Raw genomic sequence first — 22574 nt, 5'->3', positions numbered from 1 at the left:
TATGGCGGCATTGCTTAATAGAACATTAAAATCCGGACGTTTATGAAAAATCCGGTCAGACCCACACGGACATAATAAAAATCCGGACGTCTGGTAACCCAATATGAGTGGCGCCACCCTGTACAAGGTAGCTCGAATTCGACGCTCAGTGGGTCATCATTGGGAGTTCGGAAACCGTAAGTAAGAGATACAGGATCGGTTAAATAGAGGCAATGTTGCGCAATTTGGTGCTCAATAAAATGCCGTATTGCATTTTGAAAAATTCCGAATACTTCCGAATATATTCGAAAAAAAAAACGGAATTTTCAATTTTGTTTTCAGTAGGAGATATTAGCCGATTGGGCTCCTCCACATGCGCAGTTCGCTTGACCTTGACATATGTGGCTTTCAAACCTCCTTGAGTGATTCCAGAAAGAACCTTGTTGTGAGACCTTAAACGACCTTTAAGGTTGACTTTCAGATGTATTTGAAATGCGTTTGTGTACCCTTCACAACTTAATTTTTTAAATCCGGATCTGATTTTTTTCAATTTAATTAAATCCTTTCATCACTCTTAAAACACTATATAGAGTCACTTTGATATTTGCCGACGTTTCGTTCAGAAAATTCCATCACTAGAATATTATATGCAAAAAAAATAAAAAATAAAAATGCAATACGGCATTTTATTAATCATCAAATTAACGCGCAACTTTGCCTCCATTTAACCGATTCTGTATCTCTTACGGTTTCCGAAATCCCAATGATGAACGTCGAATTCGACGCTCTTAAAGGGTGGAAATTCACCCTTTTTCTATAGGAGATAGACAAAACTAATATCGGTGTCTGGAGCTCAATTTTGTCAAAAACATGATCGTGAAAACCGCATATCAATATCTGTTACCGTTTCGGAGTTACGGGGTGTTTTTCAAAAATATGCATTTTTAACAAATCGCTATAACATTTTTGCTATGGAAAATTTTGTATTTTTATGAAAACATTTCCAAAGCACCTTTTTACGTAGAATTTAATGGTTTAAGTATATTTTTTTTAAATTAATAATTTAAGAATTATCAACTGAAAATTTGATTTTTTATATGGGACACCCTGTATATTTTTAATTTATTGAAAAGAATTTAAAATTACCTTTCAAAAAATATAACACACTTGATATTTTGCTCCATTCCTCTTCGAGATATAGAGTATATAAAAATTCGCCCGCTTTAAATAAGTAGGCTTGGAACGGCACCGGCTGCAATGCAAAAAAATTCTAGCTGTGAGCATCAATTAAAACAAAAATAATATTTGCTATGAGAGATGCAGCATTTTATTACAATTTAAAATATATTTAACCAACATCAACACATTTAAACTATATTTAATAACAATAAAAATAAATAGCAAACCAAGACATGAGATTTTGCTACAGGTGTTCGACATATCGACCGTCTTCTGTTATGGACAGACGGGGCAGTTTTTGAACATTTCTCGCGGAATTCATTAACTCTGTGGGGGTGAAATATACCCTGTCATAACTGCTAAGTATTTCTAATTCTTGTCTAGATTATACGGAAGAATAAGGAACCTTTATTCTTCCGCAAATATATCCATAGGATTAGATCCATGGGCACTAAGTCAGGTGGCCTCGATGGCAAACGGCTGGGATGTTGGTTAGCTATTCAATTATTCTTGAAATTGAAAAAAAACTCTGTGGGGGTGAAATATACCCTCTCATAACTGCTAAGTATTTCTAATTCTTGTGTAGATTATACGGAAGAATAAGGAACCTTTATTCTTCCGCAAATATATCCATAGGATTAGATCCATGGGCACTAAGTCAGGTGGCCTCGATGGCAAACGGCTGGGATATTGGTTAGCTATTCAATTATTCTTGAAATTGGCTGCAAAAATTTGCTGATAACTTCAGCGTTCAGAGGCGGTCCGTCGTCTTGCTGGAAAAATATGTTTTCGAGTTCCATTAAGGGCATATCATAAGGGGTCCATAAGGTCAATAAGGGGTCCAAAGCCTACTAGTTAAAAGTGGCGAACTTTTAAAAATTCTGTATTTCGAAGAGGATTATAACAAAATATCAAGTGTGCTATTTTTTTGGAAAGGTAATTTTAAATTCTTCTCAGTTAAATAAAAATATAGAGGGTGTCCCCAATAAAAAATCAATTTTTCTGTTGATAACTCTTAAATTATTAATTTAAAAAAAAATATACTTAAACCATTAAATTCTACGTAAAAAGGTGCTTTGGAAATGTTTACATAGAGATACAAAATTTTCCATAGTAAAAAAGTTACAGCGATTTGTTAAAAATGCACATTTTTGAAAAAACACCCCGTAACTCCGAAACGGTAACAGATACTGACGTGCGGTTTTTACCATAATGTTTTTGATGAAAATTGAGCTCAGACACCGATATTAGTTTTCATCTATCTCCTATAGAAAAGGGTGTTACCATTTAAAAGCGTCGAATTTGACCCACCCTGTACATACAGTAAGCAACGAGTCTATATTGTATCGCCGACGCCGATGACATGTTAACACTAAAACTTCCCTACTAAAGACCTGTTTGTACCATACTCGCGTTTGTTTTCCCGATTCTAACGCAATCTTCTAATTGAAACCGTGAAAAAAGAAGAAAAAAAACGCGCTTCGAAGCCTCCCGCGCCCATTTCTCATTAGTTTATTACCGTGTATTTTTTGTCTTTTCCGCCGAGGCAACAGAAGGCATATTTTTCCAAATTGCCTCCGTGCCCCATTGTTCCCACTCGTCAGATCGCAACAAAGCCCTTTTGACTGACGCCGATGCTTATTCATAAACTAGTCTGATTAAGCTGAAACCCCACCGCTTGTTTTGCTTTCCGCTTTTTTTTCCTCCCGCTGCCTTTCCATTATGGCGAATGTATTTCGAGGAAAAATTTCATCACAGCGCAATGGCTTGTTTTCGGATATTTGGACGGTTATAATGAATTATACAGGGCATATAATAAAAATATATCTAAAGAACCATAAGAAGAAATGTCCCACTTTATAGTCCCAAGATAATATACAGGGTGTGCCAATATTCCGTGGACATAGAACTACTACGTATTTTTGGGATCAAAATAAGTTCATTGGACACAATTTACCTCTATACAAAAGTGCTTCGTTTGTCCGCTGGAGGGCATCAAACCATTTAAAAAAAATAAACGCATTTTTTCAGATATTTCGAGAACCGTTATTCCGATTTGAATGGGATTTTTGATGTCTATGTCTTGCTAAGTGCTTTAACATTTGACTTTCACAAAAATAAAGAAAAAGTACGGGAACGGTGAAAACTACCCCTGTATAAATATTTTCCAGCTCCACCGTCGACAGATTTTCTTTCCGTAAAATGAACCCTCTAGTATTTGCTACATTTTTTGTCTCTTGTAAAAAAAAACTGCACGTCGCATACTTTTTGAGAAAATGGTTTTTTTTGGAGAATTAATTTTTCCGAAGCAGACCTACAAAATATACAGAGAATTTCAATGTTCATGTTTTTGGAAGCGATCAAAAACAATTATTGAGTACGTCCAATCAATCCTAATTTATGTCGTATACTTAACTGTTAATCTAAGATACTAACATAGCAAATCTCGTTTTTTTTATCTGAAAATATAAAAAAGTTATAGGGGGTACGCCACTTTCGAGACGCACCCGGTATTAATTGATTGGATTCTTGGAAAAAATAAAGGTGAGTTTCATTAAAGGATGATATTTATGCTTAAATCTCAAATAATTGAAGAGACATGAATTCACTATTGAATATCGGAATAATATACTGGGCATTTCATTTAAAATAAAGGAGTAACTTTCTTTTGCAGGTAACCAATGTTCAATATTAATTTTGCCTCACACTGCATAACTTTTTCGTTTCAGCTTTTTGATTTATTTCAAAGTACAATAGTTATTTTAACTATATATCGGGCTATACTGGGTAAATTCCAATTCAGGTTAGCACAATTCTTTTAAAAGTTCCTCAATATGGCCGACCTAGTTACGAAAATTGGTAATTTTTTTTAATGAAAAATAAGTTGGCGTTAGCGAATTCAGAAATTGATTTACTCTTTGGTTAACAAATAACATTTTTCAGGATTGTCAAATTGACGTTAAAGTTAGGTTATTAGGTGGTTGTCATAAATAAAAACATAGATTATTGAAATTATTTAATAAGAATAAAGGTATTTTACCGCAGATCCGAAGAGATTTTACTTAAAGGTATTTTATAAACTTTCTCAGTGAGAATATTAACTCCCCTGTTTCTTATATTTCAGTTAAAGAGACCGGATGTAAGAACTATAAGAAGTGAATTTTTGTTTTCATGTTTTGACGATATCTGAGAGTTCCTAGAATTATCAAGATTATTGAATAATTATAGTTGTTTAATAAGTGAAATTAATAGAAGACTAATAAGGAAATAGGATGATGCGTTTCATGTTGTAGATCACCCCATTTCTCTTAATTTGTTTTTATTTCAGTACAGTTAATCACAAATTGAATTGATGTGTGCAAAAACAGCTATATATTTTCAATCATCTATATACTGTTAAACTGTATCAACTACAAAGTCTTTAGCAAAAAGTTATAAGGTAATAAATTTTGTAGATATAATTTATGAAAATTTATATATAAAGATTAGAACACAATCCTCTGAGGGAAAAAGAAATACTCAAAAACTCATTAAATATACTTTATTAAAAAGAACAACATACAAAACCATCCATGCAAACTGTAATAATCAGAACATTATCCACATTTACCTTTATTAAATTTGTGTTCACACTCCTGTCAGGAAAGACAGAAATGTTTGTTTAAATAATTAACTTATTTTAAATTGCCAGAAACACATCAGAATATGTCACAACCACAATTATAAGTTTGGAATCAGTACTAAATTTTATACCGAGTAAGTGATGCGTCAACTAACAAGTATAGGATAAAAAAGAATTATTAATATAGAGTGTACTATACAATGTCCTTCTGCTTATTTATGAAATGACGTTCCTTTCAAATGTGAGGAATACCAGTAAAATAAAACATAATTTTTGGTTTGGTTTGGTGTTTGATATTCTAACTACATCTATTACAAACCTTAAGTGCTTTTAGTGAGTAACTGTATTTTTTATTATTCTTTGTGTATCCTGTAAAGTAAAAATATATACCTATATTTCAAGAAATATAAAAACAATGCAATAGATATCAAACATTCATAAAAACTACTTACAATTATTGTACATATTATATATTTCAAGTGGTATTTGATCTTTGGTCCCCCATTACCAACATTACCTTATTTAGGTCTTCTCTACTAACTCAACTTTTAAACCTATTTTAAACCTTCTTTATATTTTAAAACTGATTTAAAATAATCTGTAATGCCCGTGCTGTTTCCTGAAATTGAAATAAAAGTTTTAATCTATTTATTATCATATACATATTACAAACCTGAAAATTACTGATACGAAGAAACTTCTCAAAATAATTAGAAACCTTTTTACAAACATCTGGACTAATTTATTTTCACGAATTTGTGGACGAGTCAATGTTTTCTAATACGTTTTTAAGCGTTTTACACATTTTGAATATCTTCCAGCCTATTCCTCAGTTCTTGATCGGTGAAAAGATTATTTATAACTATATAATTAGTACTGCAGGCTGCAGGTTAAATAAAAGAACAAAATCAAGTAGAATTTGTGAATAAAAACTCAAAAAATAATGAAAATATTTAGAAAAAGGAACCGTAAACGTCAATGTCAGCCAAGTGTCAGAACTGTCAGAGTTCAATTGGATTTACCACAGATTATCAATTTGAACGATTTGAACTACAGTCGATTCCAGTCTAGAGATTTTCGTTTTTTAAGCCTCCCATACTGAAGTCCGCCATATTGGAAAGTTTTAAATGAATACAAGTATAGCTTTTATTGAAATTTAAAATTTGTTCTTTATTTTTACAAAATCTTAAATATGTCAAAAACCTTACATTTTTGTAATATACTTCTCTAATAAAACTCACTTTTATTTTTCTCCTTGAATCCAAAAATCAATTAATATATAGGGTGTTATTACAAAAATACACAACAACTTTGATCAAGATGATAAGAGACAGCTAGTTTTTAAGATGAAAAATATTATTATGCATTAAAATTAAATCAGCAAAAAAGAGATTTTCATTGTTTTTCCCGTGTGCTCTTCAATTGCGTATTGCTTTTACCCTATCCCCATTTCATAGCTCCATTGTACACTTCCTGTCGACTCCGTGTTCCCTATTCCCTTATATTCCTATTCAAGCGCCTGCTTGCCTAAATGGGGGTAATCGTATAATCGTTTGATGAGGATGCGGTGCCGTTGTTGCTGTTTGACAAATTTGTTACGGCCATTATATACGACAAATTCGCCAGTTTGATTGGTTTACGACATCAAATTGAAATGGGAAGGGGGGACTTTGACCGGTTGCTTGATACATAGAAAATTGAATTTGTAGGTTCTATTTTTGTGAATGGTGCGCCATTGTTTTATGAGATAACTTATTTTGTCACTTTTCAATGAAGATTAGTATTATTACAGGATGTTTTAAAAAACATGAAATTCTTCTTGTAAAAATAAGATTTACTTTTCATATTACCATGGTACGATTTAGCTTTGTTTCGAAGATACAGAGGGTTAGTTTTCATCTTTTTTCAATGCATTATAATTTTCTTCCAAGTGCTTTTAGCGACCCGAATGAAATTTTGAGGGTAAAAGTTACTATAAGTGCGCTACTGACTTTTTTTCTTGTTAAAAAATTAAGTAGACCTTTAAGAGTCTATTATGCTGTCTCAGCGATCGGGTAAAGCGGGTGTGTGGTAGTGATGTAAAAATTCTAAGTAATCGTTACAAAGTAACAGTTACTTTACGAGGACTCGAGGTAACGCTTACTATTTGAATTTAGGACTCGTTACTCGTTACTCGTTACTAAGCTAATTCGTTACTTTTGCGCCGGCAGTAATCGTAATCCATGGAAATGCACGAACCGAGGACTCGAAACAGTTGTTATCAATATGTTTATGTTTAAAGTGCTGACTTGATGCCGGCCGGTGTTTTGGATGGCAAATGTGTGATATTTTTATTAAAATTATTATTATTGGCTCATGCCGACCCGGAGGCAGTCTGTCCCTTTGCCGTTTGTTGTCGCTTTTTATTTATAGAATAGAATTGTTTATTTAGATTAACATGTCTTAGATATTAATTAAAAATTGATTCACGTTAGTCACAAAAAATGTTAACATCTGAAAAAGCAGAGCAAATACTTTTCTTCTGCAAATGAGAATAGATATTTCGCCACTTACACTGTAAGAAAATCTACAAAATAAAAATAGTAATTTTTAGTAAACCTGCTCTCCGCTTTTACTATAAGTTTTGCGACGCTATCCTCTTTCCTCTTCGCTACCCTCTTTCCTCGCCGCTCCACTATAATCTCAGCCTAATTGGGCTAAGTCTGCGATTATAGTGGAGCGGCGAGGATAGAGGATAGCGGAGAGTTAATCAAACCTATGTATTCATATGCAGGTGCGTATAGTAAAAGCGGCGAGGCGAGAGTAGAGGAAGGCGGTGCACATAGCGGTGCTAAGAGAAACAAAAATGTTTGTTTTTAATAGCCTCGAGGATCGCCGTCAGGAGGGATCGTCAACATTCATATAAGTTCGTAGCCACCTGAGGTATAGAAAGACCGAGGAAATAAATTTGTTTTTGTTATCTCCTAGACGTTCACCATGGCAGAAGTACTGATTTCTTTCTCTTAGATCTTTATTAGCGGGATGAACAGACTATCTCCTAATTCTTCTTTGCTGGGAATAATTATGCAAGATACAAAATTTAGCAGCCGTATTTTCGGTAAGTAAGAGCTTTCGCTTTTGATTACTTAATCGGACCATTGTCGAATTGCTACTGGAAAATACGTTGCACAATTTTTGCTCTATCCTCTCCGCTTTTACTATAAGTTTTTCGACGCTATCCTCGCCGTTTACCGCACCGCTATCCTCTTTCCTCGTCGCTACCCTCTTTCCTCGCCGCTCCACTGTAATCTCAGCCAAAGGCTACAATACGGATATAGTATAATCCTTTATCTTTAATTTCCTTCTTTATTTGTGTAAAAATACCTAGCCAGTTTTACATAAAACGTTAAATGCCGAACGCTTATTTTACTACTTTTTCGGACTAGTGAAATGGACTCTGATTAAAAGTTGTCTCTTGCTATTTTGTCGATTTCGGGCTCTTTGATGAGACAAACGCAAATGTCATTAACCAAAATATTAAAAAAATAAGCTGTTATTATTTTGTTGTTTGTCAAACTATTATATTAAACAGAAAGCCTTAACTGTAGTTATAATAAAAAAATATAAAAAAGATATACATTTCTACTTAAATGCTTAACCAATTCCTCTTGTCGAACTCCCTAACAATGTAACACAATCTGTCTCTGTGTATCGCATCAACTATTTTTCCTTGAGATCCGTGTGTAAGTTCTGGCTCGTTGTCCAAAACTGCGTAAAGCCTTGAGACGATCTTGAAGAACTCACTTTGCCTGCCAGCAATCCTTAGCTCTTCGTTAAACGACCATCTGGTAAAGTACCGCGTATCTAGTTGCAGCTTATGGAGTAGATAAATGACGTTGTGGTAATAGAAATCTATGAGATCGTCTAGGTTGTTCCTAAGAGTCTCCAACTCTACGCTGGTGAAGAGGAAGAATAGCAGGTCTCTCGCTGGTGATTGGTATTCGCTAATTCGAAAATCTATCAATTTTATTGAGATAGGTTCGTGCCGATTATTGTATCTGACCCTGATGTTATTTACCTAAAAATATTATTTAAAAATATAAGAAAATGCTTTGTATATTTGATACCAATTAAACTTTTAGTTACGTAATTGAGGGCGCGATTTTTAAATTCATTGTTGCCAACCATGGATATATGTATTCGGTGCCGCGCCGGGCTGATTAACTGGAATTTAAATTTCCCGCTGGGAATTGAGGTGGTAGCTCTGCTGTTAAAATGTCAAGGTGCCACAGTTATTTACTTATTTCCTGGCATTGTCATTCGTTTTGACACTTCAGTTTTGTATTACGTGTTTTTGGTTTAAATAAATAGTGTTGTGATACTTTAAGCCTAAAAATGTTTACTAGCAGATCTTGCAGTCGAACATTGTTCTTTATAGAAGCGAAGAGTACAAGATAGCTTAAAAATTATTAATAGCCGTAAAAATCTCATCACAACTTTATTACAATATTTAAACGGAACAGCGGTAGTAATATCTCTTTATGTCCCTTATAGTCTAAGAGTTGGCTACATAAAAAACCTTATCATCGTTACATGGCTAATTTTTTGTGTGAAGTATCCTTTTGTGTAGCCATTTTGAAATAGTCATGTCTGCCATCGCGATCCCGGGGCTTAAATCGGGGGCGGCCAATTGAAAGTGTGAAATTTGGACACTAAAAATATTATAAGGTATACGAGTTATAATTGCGAAAATAGCTTTTATTTATTATTAAGAAACGTGGAAAATTGTTGGCAGACATTTTTCTGGTCGCTAAAATGCCGACAGACAACGCGAAAGAGACATGAAATTTTAAAAATTATCTCGAAAATTATTATAAAATGAAATTTGAAGAATGAAAAAAAAATATGGCATACATGCATGTCGATTGGTGGAATGTCATATTTATTTATTTTAAAAGCAAAAGGGCAGAACACAAATATCGTGACTAAATCAGCTGCAGACAGTTATCAAAAGTGCGATATTACTCTAGCGCTTTCAGGGAACGCTCGCCGCCTCATCCATTTAAGTATAGATAAATCATATATACGATTAGGTATATTACAAATATATTTTTTTATTATTTCAAAACAGATATCATACATTTACTATTCTGTCTCACTATTGGTATCTGACTCATCGTACTGCAGATCCCCGCTCTCACAAACGAGTCTTCCTCTGCGTCCTGAGTCGATATCTGCACCGTAAAATTTTTATAGACTTACAGGTATTATGTTTCAATTGATAACGCGGCCAGCGTTTCCTGAAAACGCTTATACAGGGTGAGTTTTAAATAAGTGAAAATACTTTTAAGGGTGATATTTTCGAGCCCAGTCTATGAGTATTTTTTCGCAAAAAAAGATGTAGAAAATCGTGCATTATTTTTAAATTTTCCTGTATATTTTAAAAAACTATTTAGCTCAACTGCCTGTTCACCGCAAATTTACCAACGGTATAATTATTTCTTAACCTATCATGCTTATGGCTTTACTCTATGGCTACGGCACTAAAATAATGGATGCAAGTACAGAAAAAAACAGGTGTCCCACAAAATTATTTAAAAATTTATTAAAAATAAATAAATTATTTATTAGACTTATTTTGAAAAAGGTAAAAAGAAAATAATATGTTTCTTTTATCGAGATCTACCAGCTCTGAAAATATTTGCACTTATTCAAGATTCACCCTGTACAGTAATATCGCGAATTTTATAACTGTCTACCGCTAATTGAGCCACGATTTTTTTGTTTGATCTTTTGCATACAGCTTTTTAAATAAATAAACATAACATTCCACCAATCGACATGCATATATGCGATGCTTTTTTTGTCAAATTCCATGCCTCTTTCGGGTGGTCTGCCGGCATTTTAGCCACTAGATAAATGTCTGTCAACAGTTTTACACGTTTCTTAATAATAAATAAAAGCTATTTTCGCAATTATAAGACGTGTACCTTATAATATTTTTAGTGTCAAAATTTCACCCTTTCGATTGGCCGCCCCCGCTTTAAGCCCCGGGATCGCGCTGGCAGACACGACTATTTCATAATGGCTATACAAAAGGATACTTCACACAAAAAATTAGCCATGTACCGATGATAAGGTTTTTTATGTAGCCAGCTCCGTCTATTAAGTGCTGTTAAGAAGGTGAGTTTTGTTGATGTAAATTAATAACTGTTTATATATTTATAATCAATTTATTTTTGTTTTCTAAAATATTTTGATTAAAAGAAAATATGTAAAAGTGGGCAACGCTGTGCCGGTTAAGCTTAATCACGTGACTAAAAATTTAATTGGTATGAACTATATACCTAGTACTTACCCATATATTATTGTGAGTAATGGTGGCCCATGGTTCTCTTATGTTTTTAATACTTCTCCTGTCAAATGTCATTGTAGCTCTTTTAATTATATCGGAAGAAAAGTTTTCTTCTTTTAAAACTTCAATCATTTGGTCTCTAAAATATAAACCAATAAATAAACTTTTGATGATGTAACAAATCTTAGATTTAACATTTATTGTAACTTTTCTTGGAATTTGGTAGACAATGATTCAGTATTATTGAGAGGGAGAGGCATAGCAAAAGATATATTAAAGAGCCAGCTTTCTTAAAATTCTATCTCCAAAACGTTGCTAGCTCTTAACATGTTTATCGCTTCCACAATTCTTCCACATTCTTCTTCGTTTTCTTTTCTCTAAAATCGAGTGGGAGTAGCGAAAGACACAGATTAACAATCGTTTAAAGCATTGAGGCGATAGCCGAATATTTTTTAGATATTGAGTTTGGTGTTTAAAAAAGGGGACATTTTCAATACGCGAGAGAAAAGAGGCCAGTGAGATCAAAAAAGAGGACTGTCCTCTGGAATAGAGGACGGTTGGCAACCCTAGTTTTCAGTTTCAGAAATTTTAATAGATCCCCCATTTCTATTGACAAGGACAACTAGAAATGGCATCGCTTTTCTCTTCTCAATGTGTTGTGTCGAATTAGTATTTTATTTTGCTAGATAAACTTCTAAACTTGTATTAGGTAATTCTCCAAATAAACCTAAAGAAGTATTTCACTTGAAAGATATTTATTTATGAAATGCAATGTAAATATTGCGATTATAAAAATATTTAATACGTATAGAAAGTTAAGAATAATTATTGGAACGAAATATAACTTTCAGCAGTGCATACTTAACTCAATTGATCAAAGCTTAATGATGTTGCTCAACATATTAATTTGTGATAAAGGTTACTATACATATAGATAACAAGTACATATTTTAAGATTGATTAAATAAGTAAATAATAGGCAGAAGCGGATATCTATGACAGCAAGAATATAAATAAATGTATTAGAGTATTATGACCGGAAATATGAGTCTTAATTGATTAGGCAGTTTTTTGCTATTCAATATTTTAGTGGTCTAATTACTACTGTATATAGTATCTCTTATTAACGTATATATAAAAATCGACAGGAGAAATAATAATTATTAATATATAGGTACCTTGTTATTTTATGAAAACTTCTTGAACTATAGCAATCAGAAAGATAAGGCATAACTTTTTGTTCGAAAGCTTCCGGTTCTAGCAATTTCATGCCCAACGCGCTACCGTGAAGATGCGCAAGCGCCTTAAGCACAATTTTTGCGCATTCCAAATCCAAACCGATTCTTTGGTCCAACCTTCTGAAACCTAAGATGGTTAATTTAATGATATCATTATATTTTTAGTTAATTTCTAGTTTTTTAATGCCTTTACCGTATTTTTTCAAGTTTGACAAGATGAGAACTGCGTCCTCGTCCACGGAATTGCAGAAACCATTTAGATTGAATCTTCCTCCAAAAGGTGTTGAAATACATTCGATAGCATCCTCTCCTAAAATAAAACAAAAATATAAAGTTTTCTCGACAGAGAGATATACAGGGTGACGCCTCTCACGCCTCGGAGGCTCCAAGGAGAACGACAGTTTGTATTGAAATTAAATTTTGTGAGCATATGTTGGTTAATTCAGACCACTTTTTAAAAATATAGAGAATTCTACAGGGTGTCCCCAAAAAAATTACATATCAGAGTTGTGTTTTTTGTAATGGAACACTCTATATATTAATTGATTTTCGGATTCTGGGAGAAAAATAAAGGTGAGTTTTATAAGAAAAGGATATGACTAAACTGTAAGGTTTTTAATATATTTAACATTTTCTAAAGACAAAGAACAATTTTTAAATTACAATAAAAGCTACCTATATTGGAATTTACTCGGTATAGCCTAATATGCAGTTAAATTAACTATTTTGATCCAAAAAATGATACAGGGTGAGACAAAATTAATATTGAACATTGCATGGTTACCTTTAAAAGCATGTTACTCTTTTATTTTAAATGGAACTCCCAGTATATTATTCCGATATTCAATGGAGAATGTCTCTTCAAAATACTATTAAGGTTGCCTACCTCTCAAACAAAGATTTTTCTAGATCTTTTCATTTACATGATTTGATCTGAGTAGATCTTTATTATTTTATAAAATCTAGATGGCTGTGATATGTCCGACGTTACTTCAAAATAGCTGTCTAATTAGTCCAAATTTAACAACTAGTTATCATTTAGTGTCAGTTAAAACAAAAAAAAATTCTCAGAAATTTGCCGAAAATGCAAACTTAGCCTAGATCAGAGAGAATTGATATGATTCTATTGGTGAATGCAGTGTGCATTCACCAATTAATAGAACACTTAAATTCTCTTGTTTTTATCTAATCTGTTTTTTATGGGGATATATTAAAGACAGTGTTTACAAAACTCGACCAACTATTGTCGACGACATGAGAAAAGTTATTGTAGTTGCTTTTATAGGTAGAACTCCACATATGCCTTTTAAAATGGATCTTTTGAAAAGATAATCATTTTATGCAGTTAACATGAAAGGAAGAATTTTGAGCATTTGATTTCACCTAGCTAATTTTTGTCTACTGACTAATAAATCTACTGACGCAAAATGATAAAAATTAAAATATCTAGGAAAATCTTTGTCTGAGGTGTAAGCAACCTTAATAATATTTTGAAGATATATAAATTCCCCATTGAACACCGGAATTATATACTAGGTGTTCAATTTAAAATAAAGGAGTAACTTGCTTTTATAAGTGACTGATGTTCCGTATTAATTTTGTTTAACTTTTTAGGTCAAATTTCTATTTGGTTTAATATACAATAGTTACTGTAATTAAATATCAGGCTATACAAGATCAACTAAAATTTAGGTATAGCTATTATCAAAATGCAAAATTTACTCTTCATTTACACAAAATGTGAAATATGTCAAAATCCTTATATTTTAGATATATATATGATTCTTTAATAAAACTCATCTTTATTTTTTTCAAAATTTCATTTCGATATAACCTTGGAGCTTCCGCGGCGTATGAGAGGCGCCACCCCGCCACCCTGTACATACGTTAAATCTTTATTTTTTGTTGGTTTATGTATTTGATGGTGTTTAGTTAATTAGAAAACTAGTTTATAAGAAAAGAACCATTTAAAAGCTGGCTCTCGTTGTATTCTAAAACGAGACGTATTTTTAAAAAATAAATATTTTTTAGTGCTTAGTTGTAGTGGATATACCCACTTAATTCAGTATACTTAACTTTTGTTCTTCAAATACCAATTAACAATCATAATAAATAGTATTTTGATAAGTTCTTGAGCATAACTTGAGAATAACAGTTGATTTAAAAATATATTGTTCTGTTTAAAATATAATCTTATGACTACCATTACAAACCTTTTGATTTTAAAAATTTATTAAGAGCATTTCTGGCTATCATGTACAGTCCTATTTCTTTTTTGAACGTTGTTTTGACATTGAACATGTCTTTAACGTCGTTTTTTTCGGATATCTTCTTTGCTATAGTATGCAATGTCCATTCTTCACCAGTGGTAGTATTGATTAATACAAACTCTAATCTAGAATAAAATTAAATTCAGTTAGATCTGGCTTTCTTATTTTGGAACAACTAATACACAACTTGGGATCTCTACTACTGGAATCAACAAGAGAAGAATTAAGTTAGCATGGAATACTTTTATGGAAGAAATTCAATCATATTCAAATCTAGAATTTCACTCTATCTAAAGAAGAAACCATTCGACCAGTATGTACTACCAGTCATGATATATGCATGCCAAACCTGTACACTTAAGACGGACATTATAAAGAAACTGCAGGTCGCACAACATTCAATGGAACGACATATACTAGGAATAACCAAGAGGGGTCGTAAAAGAATAGAGAGGATACGACAAAAGACTCATAATGGATGTCATCCGCAGAGTCAAATCCCTCAAATGGCAATGTGCAGGACACCTGGCAAGAAGAATGTATAACAGATGGACCGCAAAAATTACTGCATGGTACCCACCAGGAATTAAAAGACCTAGAAGAAGACCAAACCTGAGATGGGACGATGAAATTACAACAAAGGGAGTATGTATAAGGGAGACTACACCATAATAATACAAGAGCTAGCAACGTCGCAAAAACAAGTATTTTAAGACGTCTGGCTCTTTGATATATCTTTTACTATGCTCTCTAGAACAGCATGCGGCCCGTCTGGCTGCCGGTAAACGTTGCGTTCCCTACTGCGCATTGAAAGAAGATCCTATATTTTTATAAGTCCTTCAAATTCTAGTATTGGATATAAATCGAACATGTCTCCATAGCGCAGTGCGTAGAGTTTCCGACTAATAAAAAAAGTATTATCCGTTAAAGTATTAAATATTTGTTTTTTTTAATCACCAAAATTATTTAATAACTGTAAATACCTATCAGAATATAAACGAAAATAAAATAAAAAAAGTCTTTGCCCTGACCCGGATTTGAACTCTGAATCATCGGTTCGTGGTCGAAAACTCTACGCACTGCGCTATGGAGACATGTTCGATTTATATTCAATACTAGAATTTATAAGACTGAATTAATAAAAATATAAGATCTTCCCATGCGTAGTAGTAAACGCAACGGGTATCGGCAGCCAGACGGGCCGCATATTGTTCCAGAGAGCATAGTAAAAGATATATAAAAGAGCCAGACGTCTTAAAATACTTTCTCGAAAACGTTGGTCTTAGACTATAACTGGAAATGGTTGAGTAGGCTGAAAATTATGAATGTTTCTAATGACATTTAATATAACTATGTTTTTAATGACAATTAACAATTATGTCTTGTTACGTATTGATGAGGAATAATTTTAACACTATTCTTGATACATATTCGTTTATTCCTTGTTGTTTATGCTTTTGTGAATAATAATTTATATCTTAGGTTTTTAGAGTTTCTTATTTATTTGTAGAGACACACAAAGATTCGGTTTTCAGATCATTGCGTTACTTTTTTATGAGAATAAAGATGCAGATCCTTTGGTTTCTGAAATACAGGGCAAATTTGGAAATGTTGCATTTTTCAACATACTTCGTATCTCAGTTAACTTAAAACTTTCGAACTGTACATTGCTTTTCAGAATTAATTCTTGTGCTGACTTGTAAGCCAGAGAAATAAACTTTACTAAAAAATTTAATTGCTTTGCTTAATGTATACAGGGGTATCAAAAATTGCTGGTCTATTTTAAATATTTATTTTACATAAAAACTTCGTTATTTCAAATACAACACCCTGTATTTTTTTAAATAAATCGAAGCAGATTTAAACGCTCTTTCAAACTATATAAGGGTTTCCTATACGTATCTAGCTTAGATTTTGAATAAAGAGCCATTTTTCAATAAAATGGGAACCAAGATGGCTGATGTCAAGTTTCTAGTGACATTATTATTCTTTCAAGAAAAATGAAGAAGTAGTTCTCTCATTTATTTTATGATCACTCGTAGATATATGGATTTTCTATAAAAGAGCCAATTACGGCAAATTCATTTTCTTTACTTCCAACGATAGGTTTCTGCCTAATAGTTTTTTTATAAACCACACTACCATAGCTCTGCGAAATAGAAAAGTATTTTTTCAAGGAACGCTTATCAGGAAGATTCCTATTTGGATATCTTTGAGCATAGGCTCTTGAGGCGAAGAAACAATTTTCCTCGCAAAATATAATCACTAGTAACATACCCATTCGTTCCGCCAGCAGATACTGCTTTATTTTTCTTGATAAAATAATGAATAATGAAGTTTAATAAGTATTAAACTAATGTAGCAAAATTTAAGTAAACTGTTATAAATCTAAATAATAATGTCCACAAACTAATGTCGATTTTGAAAAAAGTTACTAGCTTTCACCAGAAAATTGCCATAGCGACACCAGCCATCTTGATTGCCATTTTATTGAAAAATCGCTTTTTATTCAAAATCTGAGCTAGATAGGTATAGGAAACCCTAATATAGTTTGAAAGAGCATTTGAATCTGCTTCGATTTATTTGAAAAAATACAGGGTGTTGTATTTGAAATAACGAAGTTTTTATGTAAAATATATATTTAAAATAGACCAGCAATTTGTGATACCCCTGTATACATTAAACGAAGGAATTAAATTTTTCAGTAAAGTTTATTTCTCTGGCTTAAAAGTCAGCACAGGAATTAGTTCTGAAAAGCAATGTACAGGGTGTTAATAATATATTCTAATGTAGCATGTATTTTTAAATATTCTTAAATATCTCAAAAACTAAAGATTTTAAACATATTTAACCCTTATAATAAATACCTTTTTTTGGGCCCAAGAATCCAAAAATGAAGTAAAATACAGGGTGTTCCATAAGAAAAAATATAACTTTGGTATGGATATTAGTTCTGAAACACCCTGTACATTTCAAAATAATTTTAAATTGTGCACATTCCCTCCCCGCATATACCCATACAATATTTTGTTTCTACATCTCTCCGTTTTCGTATAATCAACCGAGGCGAATGAGGTGCGCCACCCTGTATAATTTTGTAATAAAATTGCATTTTTTTTTCTTTTCATCTTTACTAAACATAATGCTATAATTGACAAAATCGCAGGTAAAACTGGTTTTTAATACGACATACCTCACATATAAAACGTTATGTCGAGATGGGACTTAAGATAATTTATAAAATTTTCAAACTTAAATCTAACCTATCGCCAAACAAACATATTTTCAATTATTTAAAAACTGTTTTGTATAACCTGTTTTAAAATTTTCGGAAAACACAATTAGGTTGGAATGACACAAGTTTCAAGAGACTAATAAATGACGCCCAAATCCCAAATCCATCGCAATATACCAAAAGCTGTACGAGTATTTAAATATGTACTAGAATCAGCTTTTGCTAACCAAGGTAGAACATTTAACTTGTAATTAAAATTTATCAATATATTAAAAACTAGTTAGTTATAAAGGGTGTCAAAAAAATAGTGTATGTAACATCGGTGGGTGATTCTACAGATAAAAATAAAAAAAGTTCCTATGAACATATTCCCTAAAATGCTTCCCGAAGAAATTACAGCCCTAGAAAAGTTAAATAAAAATTTTATACACTCAAATGCAAAAAAACACAACGGAGAAATTTTTGGTCAAATTTAAAGTGTTATATTTTTGTTATTTTCAGCACTATTTTCATTAATTTTTTAGCAAACTGTGTATATATTATATCAACTTTAATTCATAAGCTAAGTTTTTTACCAACTTTTGTATTTGGCATATTATACAGGGTTAATCGAGGGGTTGTTTTTTTACCCGAACTTTAAAACACCCTGTGCAATAATTTCGTTTGTAAATTTTTCGAAAATATAATTTTACTGTCAGAATCATGACTCCTGAGCATTTTGTTTTTTGATTCATGTCAATACATCCTTTGGCTAATTTTTAAGAGCGAAATGAACTGATCACGATCAATTTGCAATTTTTTCAATTATCATTACTTTTTGATGTAATTTTTTAATATGACTAGATAGTTTTGGTGACTATTGCCGTAATGTATGTCATATTACGCTGCCATTGTATACTTTATACTAAATAAAAAAAAACGTTAAAGACTAACGATACAGTTCTGGTTTTAATAAACATTAATAACGATAACAGAACTAACGATATTAAAGACAGCATCTGTAATAGTGGAGTACACAAACAGAAAAAAAAAATTGTAAAAAGTACCCTAATAATTTGCATTGCTTCTCTTGGCTGCTATAACTGCCTGTATACGTCCGTTTATACTGTCATTGAGGCTGCATATATCATATTGCGTTATGCTTTCCCATTCTTCTTTAAGAACCAAGCGAAGCTCATTTAATGAAGCTGGTACCGCTTCGCGACCTCTAACTCTCCTGCCAAGCATTTCCCAAACTTCGAACATGATGGGCAGGTCATAGTAGTATATAGTTCACAATAATCACCAAAGCCGGCTTCCGGCTTGTCATATTGAAAAATAACTTCAAAAAGAAATGATAATTGAAAAAATTGCAAATTGTTGGTGTCAAGTTCATTTTGCTCTTAAAAATTAACGAAAGGATATTTAGACATGATCCAAAAAACAAAATGCTTAGGAGACATGGTTCTGACCATAAAATTATATTTCAGGAAAATTTACACACAAAATTATTGCACAGGGTGTTTTAAAGTTAGGGTAAAAAAACAACCCCTCGATTAACCCTGTATAATATGCCAAATACTAAAGTTTATAAGAAACTGAGTTTACGAATTAAAGTTGATATAATTATAAACAGGTTGCTAAAAAAATCATGGAAATAGGAATAAAAATAACAAAAATATATCACTTTAAATTTGACAAAAAAAATTTCCGTTGCTTTTTTTGCATCTGCGTGTATATTATTTATTTTTAAGAACTTTGGTAAACCCTTGTTCTTGAAATTTGATATTACACTTATACTTAATGCCAAAGCGAATGGCGATAGTGCAAAATTCCGTAACAGCCCTAAAAGGGTACTTTCCATTAGGGTAGAGTGTACAACTGGTGGTACTTCTTTTATCCTTATAGATACAGTAATTTTAATAAATGAAAATTAAAGCTAGGACTTTTTTATGTAAGAAAGGTGCTCTTCGTTTAGTTCGAAATAGTGAACGGTTTTCAAGATATTTGCGTTTAAAGGTTCCGATGCATTGATTTTAGCATTAGCGAAATCAGGGGATTCATTTTATTTAAAATGTCTTTACATTTTATCATTTTACTAATACTAAAACCGATGCATCGTAATCTTTAAACGCGAATATCTTGAAAACCGTTCACCCTTACGAACTAAATGAATAGCACCTTCTTCTTCTTCTTCGGGTTCCATCTCCTAATGGAGGTTGGAAGTCATCATGGCAATTCTTACTTTGTTAACGGCTGCTCTGAATAACTGGTTTGAAGTCATTCCAAACCATTCTCTCAAATTCTTGAGCCATGATGTTCTTCTTCTTCCTTGGCTCCTTCTGCCCTTTATCTTTCCTTCTATTATGTTCTGCAGCATGGCATATTTAGGTCCTCTCATTATGTGTCCAAAGTACTCAAGTTTTCTCTTTTTAAGGATGTTAATCACCTCTTCATCCTTCTGAATTCTGCATCGCAGTTCTACATTTGTAAGCTTGTCAGTCCATGCAATCCTCAGCATACGCCGATAACACCATCTTTCGAATGCCTCAAGCTTCTCCATTTCGGCCTTTTTAAGTGTTCAAGTCTCTGAACCATAGAGTAGAGTTGCAAATATGTAACCCCTTAGCATTCTTAATCTAAGCTTTAAGTTGATGTCTCCAATGCAGAGACATTTTTTGAGTTTTAAAAAGGATGCTCTGGCTATTTCTATTCTAGCTTTTATTTCTGCTGATTGATCCATGTTTTCGGTCAACCAACTGCCTAGATATTTATATTTTTGTACTCTCTCCATAGGTTGATCATCATCTATTAGAACATTGGCTTGGACATCTTCTCTCTTAGTGATTATCATAAATTTAGTTTTCTTAAGGTTCATTTTCAGGCCATAGACTCTACACGACCAAGGGGGACACTACCTAGAGCACCTACTTTATGTAAAAAGTTCTAGCTTTTTATATCATTGCTTGAAATTACTGTATCTATCAGGATAAAGGAAGTAGGTACCACGAGTAGTACTCTGTATCCCAATGGAAAGTACCCTTTCAGAGCTGTTACGAAATTTTGCACTACGCCATTCGTTTTGAGATTAAAATGTGAGTACGAGTACCAAATTTCAAGAAAAACGGTTTACCACTGTTTTTAAAAATAAACCAAATATTTTTAGTTACCTTTTCGAGGGCTGTAACTTCTTCGGAAAGTATTTTAGAGCGTATGTTCATAGGGACATTTTTTTTATTTTTATCTGTAGAATAACCCACCAAATACACTATTTTTTGACACCCTGTATATTTTATAATTAAAATTTATAATTTAAAATAAAATATGTAAATGAAAAAAATTGTGTCAAATACATTTAAATTTTAATTTCAAGATTAAAAAATATACGAGCTTTATACCTTGTACGTGTCATTTATGTAGAATAAGCTTATAAAGGCAATATCAAAACTTACGTCATTCCCATGCATCCATAATCATCCAGAGCTATAAAATTCGAATATTCTGTAGACACTATACGTGACTGATCACAGGGCAAATGCTTGTCGATCAATTGGTCCAAGTCTCTTATAAGAAACTTCTTACTTTGATCATCCATGATCAATACGACAGAACGAATATCAGTAAATGGTAAAAGTCGAATCAATTAAAATGCATAAGATACCGCTATGCGTGTAACATCGAAAAATGAGGAACGCTAGTACACAAAACGCGTAGATCGACTGAACTGTCTGCAATCTGCAACAGGCAGAGATAATTTCGCTTGGATTTGAAGGACTTCTATCGATAGTACGAGCACTTGTCGAATGTCAAAAGGAAGTTCTAATTATATCGTGTAATAAATAAACATCTGGTTTTTTATTTTTGGGAAAATTGGTGGATTAAATGATTTTTGTAATCGAATCACACTACGTTACTTACTACTTTCAGGATAATGTTTCGGTGTAATCGTTTTCTCAAATCTGTTATCTATATTTATTTTATTTAGTAACACTTATCTCACTAATAAAATTATTAGGTAAACATGTAGTGCTTTTAAGTAGTATTGCTACAGCCTAATCATTAGACAGGTGGTCAACTTACGGTGAATTTTAGAAGAAGAATGCAGAATAAGTAACATGGGAGGGAATTAATCACTTAGTCCTTAAAGATGTCCATTGTGTTTCCCTTCCTTGAGTTATAACTCATCATACAGCCTATAACCCATCATATTTCCTGTTGTAGAAAGGACAGGGCGTTTCTCATCGTCCTCTACCAATAGATGTTCTTCCTCCGATGGTATACACCCTCCCACTGTTGCCCCCCGTGCCCTTCACCCTCAAAGAGCTTGTCTCCGGCTGAAGTACCCTTGCACCAGGAAGCTGGAGGATCTGTCTCCATTTTCTCCACCTCTTTAACTTGGTCTCTCCTTAGACCTGAAACCGGTGTGGTCCAGTATCTATAATAGAGGATATATCCCTCTTTCTTTATTGCCTCTCTGGATTTGAGGTCAGTTCCCATTATGAGGTAAACCCATGAGACCCTCCTCCCTCGACTGGATGGCTCGTCAACTCGATGTCCTTACATTGGAGTTCTGAGCCTGGATAATGGCTTAACATGTAGGTGGTGTTTTTCTCTTTTACTGCTAATATGGGACTTACGATTTGCGACAACGTGGAACTCACGTAGTCTCAAACAGTCCCCATGTTTCGCTAGTAGTCCTCTATTTTGATTGTATATTTTAGTGTTTACCAAACAAGAC

At 32.8% G+C, this 22574-nt stretch overlaps 1 protein-coding gene across 1 annotated transcript; it reads right to left on the bottom strand.

Moving 5' to 3' along the window:
• Window positions 1-8310: 8310 nt before the first annotated feature.
• On the bottom strand, window positions 8311-21762 carry LOC115874718. The gene is made up of 6 exons (XM_030889967.1): window positions 21289-21762; window positions 14566-14747; window positions 12546-12662; window positions 12293-12479; window positions 11118-11253; window positions 8311-8837 (listed from the first exon to the last, which is right to left on the bottom strand). The coding sequence occupies exons 1-6, from the start codon at window positions 21429-21431 to the stop codon at window positions 8406-8408; spliced, it is 1197 nt and encodes a 398-aa protein (XP_030745827.1). The 5' UTR covers window positions 21432-21762; the 3' UTR covers window positions 8311-8405.
• Between the last annotated feature and the right edge of the window lie 812 nt (window positions 21763-22574).

The sequence above is a fragment of the Sitophilus oryzae genome, unplaced genomic scaffold (assembly GCF_002938485.1).
Source record: "Sitophilus oryzae breed Bouriz unplaced genomic scaffold, Soryzae_2.0 scaffold_1297_pilon_pilon, whole genome shotgun sequence".
NCBI classification, from domain to species: Eukaryota; Metazoa; Arthropoda; class Insecta; order Coleoptera; family Curculionidae; genus Sitophilus; species Sitophilus oryzae.
This window is presented reverse-complemented; position numbering and strand designations above follow the sequence as displayed.

Coding starts and splice junctions, on each gene's coding strand:
- LOC115874718 (XM_030889967.1), bottom strand. CDS start 21,431: ATGGATGATCAAAGTAAGAAGTTTCTTATAAGAGACTTGGACCAATTG. Junction 14,748..21,288: donor TATGGATGCATGGGAATGAC/GTAAGTTTTGAT, acceptor ATTTTATTCTAG/ATTAGAGTTTGTATTAATCA. Junction 8,838..11,117: donor TTACTCACAATAATATATGG/GTAAGTACTAGG, acceptor TAATATTTTTAG/GTAAATAACATCAGGGTCAG.